The following is a 9427-nucleotide window of genomic DNA, read 5'->3' on the forward strand; positions in this document are numbered from 1 at the left end:
GGTTGGTGTGTGATAAGAAAAGTTTTTGTGGCAATATAAACTCTCTAATCTAAAAATAAATGAGAGCTTCTATTGGCACCCAACTTTTAATTATTACACTCCAAACTAGAGATATTTCTTAAAACTTGTACAACTTATGACAAAATTCCAATTTTGATACATTATTCATTTTAATTCCCAAAACATATTTTTCCAGTGAATTCGTCACTTTTATAGTAAACGAATTCACTAACAAATTACCAGTGAGATCATTAATATATCAAAATCATTATTTTTTTGTCAGCAAATTCGTTGATCATAAAGAGAAGAATTCACTGAAAAAACATGTTCTAGAAATTAAAATGACTAGTGTAGCTAATTTGTAATTTCATCATATTCAACACACGAATTGAAGATTTAACCAAGAAATTAAGTAAATGATTGACAATAAGTAATAGTTTGAGTGACAGCAGCTCTCATATTCTTGCTAAATTTTTGGGTTTATGATTTTATATGAGTCCAATCATAATTGTAAACAACTACTGAAATTGTGTGAACAAGTGTCATAATGTTTTGTAATGAAAATTTTGTAATGTTTGAATGGTGTGTTAAAATATTTAATTGGGGGTGTGATAAATAATTTATGAAATTGGAGTGTAATGAGTAAAATTTTGGATGCCAATAGCAGCTCTCAAATAAAAATGGATGCAGTGCAAGTGCAGTGGTTTCTTATTTTGATTCTATCCCCTTATCGGTGTTTGAGTGAGTAGTAATGGCGTACCTCTCCACCCATCATTTCCCTCTCTGCCACCTCGCTTCTACTTCGAACAATGTCAAACTCCCCAACTCTCTACTTCCTTCTTCTTGTTCATCCATCAGCTTCTCTTCAAAATCCTCAATTTTTCCTCAATTTCTTTCCAGGCGGAAGTCTCTCCCTTCAGCTCCAAGGTCTCTCACTATCAAATCCATGGCGCCTCCGAAAGCTTCAGGGAAAGCCAAGAAGGGTACTCTCTCTTGCTTCATTTCTTCAAATGGTTGATGTATTTTCTGTAAAAAAAATTGTTGTAACGAACGAAGGTTTGTTTTTATTATGTTTACATTACGCCTTTAGTCTATTGGTTTATTTCTGATTTTTTTGTTTTTTTGTTTTGATTTGGTAAACGTGTACAGTGATTGGAGTGATTAAGCTTGCTTTAGAGGCAGGGAAGGCCACTCCTGCACCGCCTGTGGGTCCAGCCCTTGGTTCTAAGGGTGTCAACATCATGGCTTTCTGTAAGGATTACAATGCCAGGACCGCTGACAAGGCCGGTTATGTGATTCCGGTTGAAATTACAGTCTTTGATGTGAGTTCATGGCTTTCTGCTGGATTTTTTTTTTTTGGGTATCAATTTCTTTGAATTTCTCTGTTTCTGTTAACATTTTGAGTTTGCTCTGATAAATGTTGATTTGATGTAATGGGTCCTGACTGGTTTCTCCTATAAGCATTATTTCAATTATCCATTCATAAACTTACATGACCATACAATGATTTTCACAGACTTTAAGTGGAATAAATTGTTAATCTATGCATGAATGAATCCAGGATCTACTTACAATTGATTACCACTAACAAACATATAAACCACAAGCCATTGTAGATAAATCGTTGCATACCTGCCATAGTCATTAATCCAATTCGAAACAAATAGAACGAATCCCTTTGGTGAATGGTCTTTAATTCTAGACTCACCTTCTCCTCCTTGATCTACTCTTCATTTATCGGAATAGCCTTTAGTGATGAAATTCGGATTTCCAATAACCTATTATTCTTTGCGCCGATTTCTAGAGAAAAATCAATTATGCCTTTTATCTGAAAATACCCTGATTTTCTGGTGCAAAATCAAGCATTTGATATGGGAGGTCGATCCATTCTTTTATAGATAGGACTAGGAGTAGAGGGTCTCTAACATTAGTATCCAATCTATCAAAGGATCCATATCATTTCTAAATAGAGGTTTCACATTCTCACTAACTCTTTTTAGAATTTTTTGTTATTGACTCAACTTCCTTATCAAGAAAACCCAAAACAAAATGTTTTAAAATAGTGGGTAATTTATAGGCTTAATGGGCCACCAACAGACCATAGGTCCAACATCTCCTTATCTGCTTCTCTTGAATTTTGTTGGTGAGTCATTAGATGGTTCCAGTTGTAATTCATGGTACTTGAATACTTCAAAATAGGTGTTAGATTACTTCAATATAAGTGTTAATAGTGTCTACGTATCTGAGTAGCATGGGTTGTAATGTGGATGCACAGTCGAATTCTTTCAAGGATCTCATGAGACATTCTTTGTTCACTGACAGGACAAAAGCTTTACTTTTATTCTGAAGACTCCACCTGCCTCAGTTCTGCTCCTTAAGGCTGCAGGTACGCTTGTTCTTTAAATATCAATGAACTGTATAGTGTTTTATGCATCTCTCTCTTGTTTGTGTTGTCTTTCACTTTATTTCTTGTGAGTATTTAGTTCATTCAAAAACATATTCTTGCTTCAATTTTTATGAATGTCCAAGGGAAATTATGGCTTTGGTTTGGCATTTGTACCTGTCCTTAACCTTTCAAATCAGTCCCTGGGATGCAGAAAGATTTAATAACCAGGATTACACGAAAAAATTCCTCAAACTAGTTGCAAGGATATTTTTCAGTCATGTATATTTTCCTTGTAACAGTTACAAAATTCTGCATAAGCAGTGCCCCCCACATTTTTACGGTGGGTACCTTTTATTCTCTTACTATGTACGCATCGCATTTCCCCTTAGTGATCTCTCCTCTGAAACTCAAGTGCTTTATGGAGTTAACTTTTTGAGGAACATCCATACCCATTTTTTTAACTTGACCACCCTGACTTTGAAAAAAAGAAAAAAAAATCCTTTATCCTTCACTTCCTCACAAATTCGTAACTGGTCCAAGTACTTTCTGTACATTTACAAAGCATAACCTGGTTCTTCTCCTTCCTCTCCAAGTAATGTGTCATGATCTTCGGTGATTTGGAGCCCCTCTTTTCCTAATAGAACCTAACCTTCTTTTGAGAACAAACATGATTTAGGGTTTGCTAAATGAATCATGTTACTCCCTTCAATTCTGTCCAGAGCCTTGTCTTCTTTGTGAAACTCCCACATCTATGTGTTTTTCACCCATTTACTGCCTAGCCTCTTTTTATTCATTTTCCTTCAGCTCTTATACATCAAGGTTAGGCAGGTTTACATGGTCTTAGCATTGGGTAAGCTCACCCATGGTAAGAGGCTGCTTCCTTGACAAGCATTGTTCAGTTGTAGCTCCATAGGAATGACCTTCTATTGGGTGAAAGTTAACAATTGAGACTGAATGAGGAGCTTTCTTCTTACAATCCCCAGGCTGATTTTGTATTAACCCTTTTAGGGTATCTCCATACTTTATATGCACCATTAAACCAAAGGAAACTACATGTGGATTCAAAAGCACCCAATAATTGGCTTCATATTTTCAGGTAAAGATTCTATAAGATGAGAGTGGTGGAATTCTATGAGGAAATTGTATTCAGAGGACAATATGGCTAGGTTAAGACTAGATAACCTTGAGTTTGATTGTATTTGTGGGATTCAACAAGCATGGCTTTAGAGGCCTATTGATGAAGAACGGCTGTTTCAAACTATTGTGGCCATTAATGGGGAGAATACATTGGGACCTGATGTCTTCTCGATGATCTTTTTTTCAAAGAATGTTGGGAGAGTATGAAAGATTATTTAACGGATGCTAATGCAATCAAAGATTTTGAAGAGGGAGGATATCTCGATTATTTTTTCAATGCTACCTTTGTTGCATTTATTCTAAATCGTGTTGAGGCAGATGACATCCCAAATGGCTAGTCAAAATTGATGGTCTAAAAATACCTCGAAGCAATCAATGTTGTCATCCCGGGTCTATTATTCATGAGGATGGAGGGATATATGAAGATGGTGTCCATATAATCAGACTTGAAGGAACTGGTGGTGAGCTTCTGAAGTACTATTGACAGAAGCATACCAATAAAACTAAAAGAAAAAATTGATGAGATGATGGTAAGACTATCTATGATTTATGGAACTAAATGTTGGGTACTAAAAAAGCATCATGTTTATAAGTTGAGCATAGCATATATGAGGATGTTGAGATGGAAATACTAGGAAAGATAAAATTAGAAACAAATACATTTGGGAAAATGGGCCTTAGATCCATAGCTCAGTTGGTTGACACTTTGAAATGCAACATTGAAGTCATGGGTTCAAGTCCAATGTACCCATAAAAAGAAAATCACATTTGGGAATATTTAGGACGAGCGATAAACTAAGAGAAAGTCGATTGAGATGGTTTGGGCATGTTTAATGAAGGCTGATTACAACCTTAGTAAAAAAGAAATATTCAAGTTGAAGGTCCTAAAAGATAGAGAGAAAGACCCAATAGAAATTGGATGGAAACAGTGGAAGCATATATCAACTCACTCTCAATAACAAAAGAATTGTCTCTGGATAGAGTGGAATGGAAGAATAAGATTCATTTAGTTGACCCCAAATCTTTGGGATAAATCTTTGTTGTTGAAGCAAATGCCATCAGACTTTCAACCAACTAACCTTGTGGGAGTCAGTTTGGGATGTGGTGTGCTAATTGCCAATGATTGTATTGATTCGAGATGTTGGGAAGGGATGCCAGAGTTAGTGTGTAAATTGGATTTCGAAATATGTATATGATCATGTTAACTGGGAGTTCTTGAGATATTTGTCGTTGAGGCTGGGATTCAAGAGAAAGTGAATTGGGTGGATCATGTAATATGTGACATAGACCTCATTATCAATATTGGTCAATGGTAGTCCAATCGGTTTCTTCAAGAGTTCTAGTGTTTTAAGACAAGATGATCCATTTTCACCTTTACTATTTAATATTAAGCTTTAGATAGATTCGGGAGGGAGGTTGTGACAAATGATGATCTTGTAGGTTTTGGGATTGGCGATGATGCGCAACTATCTTAATTGCTGAAGCTTTAAATAGACTTGTGAGGAAGTTTGTGACGAATTGTGATCTTGTAGGTTTTGGGATTGGAGATGATGGTGCAACTATCTCACATCTTTGGTTTATAGATGACACATCGATGTTTCTCAATGCATCTATACAACATGTTAGATTCTTTAAAGGTTTTATATGATGTTTTGAAGTGGTGTCAAGGTTGGCCATCAATTTGCATACGAAAAACTGTGCGGTGTAGGATTCATCCCCAACATCGGTATTGATATTCTATCAAGGATTTTGGGATACCAAGTGGGTCATCTTCCAGGTTTTTGTTTTGGTATTCCCCTTGGTGTTGTATACAAGTAAAGCTATGTGGGGTCTGGTCATTGGAAGAGTGCAATTCCACCCCAGATGGAACTGTAGGTGTTTGCATAAAGGGAGAAACTTAATTTTGATAAGAAGCAGTCTTTCCAGTATTCCGATCTATTTTCAAGCTTTCTTCACTATTGAAAAATATTTCTTTCATATGACAAAATAGGCAACAAAAAAAATCTAATTGGTAATTCGTAAAGTCATTTTCAAGTCCAAAAGGAAGGGGGATGGAGAGGTTTAGGCTTACAAATGTGGTTTTGTTAGTAAAATGGTTGTGGAGCTTTAAGGTAAACCATCATTAGGGTTTTATGGAGAAGGGTTATCATTAAGATCCTCCTAGAATTCTATAAAATGATATAATTTATGGTTAGTAAAGGGAGAAAAGTTCCTTTTGGGGAGGATAGATGGTGTGCATGTCACTTATGATATCATAGTTTCCAAACTTGTATTCTGTTTCTTTGAAAGCTAAAAAGAAGAAAGAGACTGCCCATTGTAAGATTCATGGTGCAGAATGGGAATGAGTTATGTTGGGTTTTGGCTTTCAGGAGACACTTTAATTAACAATTTGGAAATCCCACTGATAGCCGCCCTCATTAGCCAACGTACAACGGTTGCCATATTCCCCTTGGAAGAGGATCAAATGCTTTAGGATGGAACTCAGGACAAGGTATTCTCCTTGAAGTCATTTTATAAGGCCTCAATGAAGGGTAAACTACTTTCGAAACTTTGATTTGAATCCTAACCCTCGATTAAAGACTATTATCTCTGTCAATTATTTTTGCTTGTGTAAGGCATTTGATCAAGTCTTAATTCGTTGTCCATTTTCTTTGGAGGTCTGGTTCACTTCATTTCATTATTTCACACATTTGGCTGTTTTCCTCGTTCGGTTGTTTCTTTGTTCGAAAGTTGGTAATCACGTGCCTTTTCAGGGATAGAAAGGATACTTTGGAGCCTAATTTCTTTTCTTGTGTGTTGGGGCCCTCAGAAAGAGAGGAATAACGAAATATTTGAATGGAAGGTTCAAACGCTTCAGGAAGATATTATTACTATACTCGGTTTTTGGTCTAATTGTTTAAGAAATTGAAGGATATCTTCTTTGAGGACTTACTGGTCAGATAGGATGTGATTTGTAGGCCTGTGGATTAAGGACCTTTGTTTCGTAACAGTTGGCCACCTTGACCCCAATTTTCTCGATATAAATATAATGTACAAATTACACCTTTAAAAAAGAAAAAAAGAAAAAAAAACCCCAAAAAAATGTTATATTTTTTTATTGATATGCACATCAGGAGTTCCAAATATTTGGAACGTGAACTTGGTTTGTTATTTGCATCCATGGCAAAAATCTTTTCTTAAAAAGGGGTCCAATAATTTTGATTGGACATGGTTACTACTGGTGATACAGCACCTATTGCTGTCACTGAAGAATAATTTTTTTTTTCTTCTAAGAAATCAAAAGGGCTAACACTGGCTTATAAGCACTCAGGTCCAATAAAATGGTAGGCAAGTGTCTTGGCCCAAAATTGTATTGTTGTAGTTCTGGTATTAATACGACTAGAGAAAGATGTTATAATGACAAAGAAAAGTTATCATCAAAACCCTTTGCTCCTTGTTCCATGGAGTTTCTTGGATATGTAGGCCAGACAGGGTCTGGTAACGAGTTGCCCCAACTTAATGTCAGTGCTTTCTGGGATAGCATTTGTGGTCATCATCATTATTCATAATATCTGATCCCAACTACTCATGTAAAGCAATATAAATCCAATTTTACCATTCAATTCTATCTAGATTTGTATATTCTAGTATAGCATGTAGACTTTTCAAACTTACTGCTTCTATCATTTCTTTTTGTTAATAACAAACCGCTTCTGCAGCACATACCAAAGTGGTCCTCACTGGTCTTGTTATGGGTCTTCGTCATGCTCAAACCCCTTCATTAACTACTTCATCCCCTTTTGTAGCTACTCATACCTTCCCCTGATACAACTTCGTAAATTAAAGGTGCTCAAATCTACCTTATGACGTAAATGAAAGCCTTGGTATCTATATCCAAAAAAAAAAAAAAAAAAGACTTTATTGGTGTTTATTCATACTAAAGGCACGAAGGGAGATGATATATTACATTTATTTCTTGGAGTTTGGAAGATTTTGTTATTGACAATTAGATTATATTATGTTCTTAACTAATTATTTTAAGATGAGCTTGAGAAAATTGGTATGGCTAGTTTATTTTTGTTAGGCTTACTTGATTCAATTCTTTGGGGTGCCTTAGGAGTGGAGAAAGGTTCAAAAGACCCAAAGCTAGAAAAAGTGGGAAAGATCACTATTGATCAATTACGTGTGATTGCCACAGAAAAACTGCCTGATTTGAACTGTTCAAGTATTGAATCAGCAATGAGAATTATAGCAGGCACTGCAGCTAATATGGGTATTGATATCGACCCTCCTGTTCTTGAACCCAAAAAGAAGGTACTTGTGTAAAATCTTATTTGTTTTAATTTGCTTCAAATTTGCCAAAGTTGTACCAAGAACTGGCCTCATGGAGGCGAAGAGATAAACAATTCAAATTTGGTTGATTTTTTTTCCCAATTGTGCATTGAAGCTTCGTTTATGTTCATGTTCATTGAATAATATCCACGACCGACTCCTAAAAGAAAGAACGAAGAAAGAGCGATGATACGAAAGAAAGATGGTGTAATAGTTTAAGTTTAGTTAATTTATTGGAGGGGTGGGAGCCATTATAAATAATGTTGATAACCTTCTTCTACTTGGACAGGGTCCAAAGGCTCAGTATTTTATTTTTAGTTGGTAAGATAAGAAGAATCATAATTTTTTAAATTAATGATGCGTAGGAGAGTGGGGTGATGGGAGCAGCATGGAAGAGATTTTTTATAATTATTATTTTTTGTTGAAAATTAATGGCATGGGAGAGTTGCATGAACCATGAGCAGTATGTGTGTTGTCATGGAATGACGCACCATACATTGCGTCATGGCTGAGCTCACATGCATTGATTGAGTTGAATGCCAGCCCATGCACTCCTCATTTATGGGCCATGGCCATGAGTTGGTTGGATCAACCACCATACCCTCTTGTCTCATAATCACAAAATTTCGAAAAAGAAAAAAAAGAATTTGTAAAATTCTCCCAAAAAAAATATTGGCTAATTGATGAGTGGAATATGATACTGTTTTTACCTTTTTAACATCAATTTCTTTTTTTTTATATTTAAATCTCAAGAACTAGACATAAATTTATGGGAGATTGAATAGGGTTGGTGTGGATAAGAAATCCAAAAACATCATCGGTAGTCTTTGAAATTTTCTCAATTTTTTGAAAGAGATATTTACCCGATAGATCCAATTATTGCATTTTTATTGCAAAAACTCTGAGAGCTCCTAGAGAACTTTACTTTATGAAGTTTGTTACCCATCAAACCTCACTTTATTAACTTTATTACTTAACAAACCTTAGAGTGAGATCCACATCATAAAATTTAAATTTATGTCTTTACTTTATTAATTTAGATACCTTGGAGTGGATTTTTACCGAATTAATTTGTGGCATTAAAAACATCATTTGATGTTAGAGGGTTATAAAGGAATTTTTTTTTTTTTATGAAATTAAAAAAAAAAAAGGAATTATTTTCAGCATTGTATTTTAATTTTCAATTTGAGAGTTGGATACTCATCAATTTCAACACCTATGATCAAGTTCAAAAAAGTTTTTTCTGTTTTTTTAAATAAATTTTCTTTTGAGTCTAAGTTTTTCCAAGAAAACTACAAGTATGTTGTTGGAGTGTTAGTTTAATAATTCATGTGGGCCCAAATATCCTTAGTAGATTTGAGATCTTCCTAAGTTAGTCAAGTAGCATAATTCATGAAGGAAGATTTACTAAAGTAACAAACTTGATAAAGTAAAAGAGTTTTTGTAATAAAATTGGTACAGGGTAAATCTCTCTTTTAAAGGTTTTTTCAAATTAAGTGAAGAGAGGTTCTATTGCCATCTCCACTTTTGCTAATTCCACCCTAATAATACATATGTAAATCACCAAAGAAGTAATACAAATCTTGGTCGAAA

At 35.0% G+C, this 9427-nt stretch overlaps 1 protein-coding gene across 1 annotated transcript; it reads left to right on the forward strand.

The window, feature by feature from the left end:
* The first annotated feature begins 705 nt into the window (after positions 1-705).
* Positions 706-7936, forward strand: LOC147390016 (large ribosomal subunit protein uL11c-like). Its single transcript, XM_086418939.1, has 4 exons — positions 706-983; positions 1150-1322; positions 2323-2386; positions 7620-7936. The coding sequence occupies exons 1-4, from the start codon at positions 752-754 to the stop codon at positions 7826-7828; spliced, it is 678 nt and encodes a 225-aa protein (XP_086275065.1). The 5' UTR covers positions 706-751; the 3' UTR covers positions 7829-7936.
* The last annotated feature ends 1491 nt before the right edge of the window (positions 7937-9427 follow it).

The sequence above is a fragment of the Akebia trifoliata genome, chromosome 12, assembly GCF_017979445.1.
Source record: "Akebia trifoliata isolate Shusen 1 chromosome 12, ASM1797944v1, whole genome shotgun sequence".
Lineage (NCBI taxonomy): Eukaryota > Viridiplantae > Streptophyta > Magnoliopsida > Ranunculales > Lardizabalaceae > Akebia > Akebia trifoliata.

Excerpts from the sequence above, each read along its gene's own strand:
- LOC147390016 (XM_086418939.1), top strand. The coding sequence starts at position 752 with ATGGCGTACCTCTCCACCCATCATTTCCCTCTCTGCCACCTCGCTTCT. Across the intron at positions 1,323-2,322 it reads TTGAAATTACAGTCTTTGAT|GACAAAAGCTTTACTTTTAT; the intron begins GTGAGTTCATGG and ends GTTCACTGACAG. Across the intron at positions 2,387-7,619 it reads TCTGCTCCTTAAGGCTGCAG|GAGTGGAGAAAGGTTCAAAA; the intron begins GTACGCTTGTTC and ends GGGGTGCCTTAG.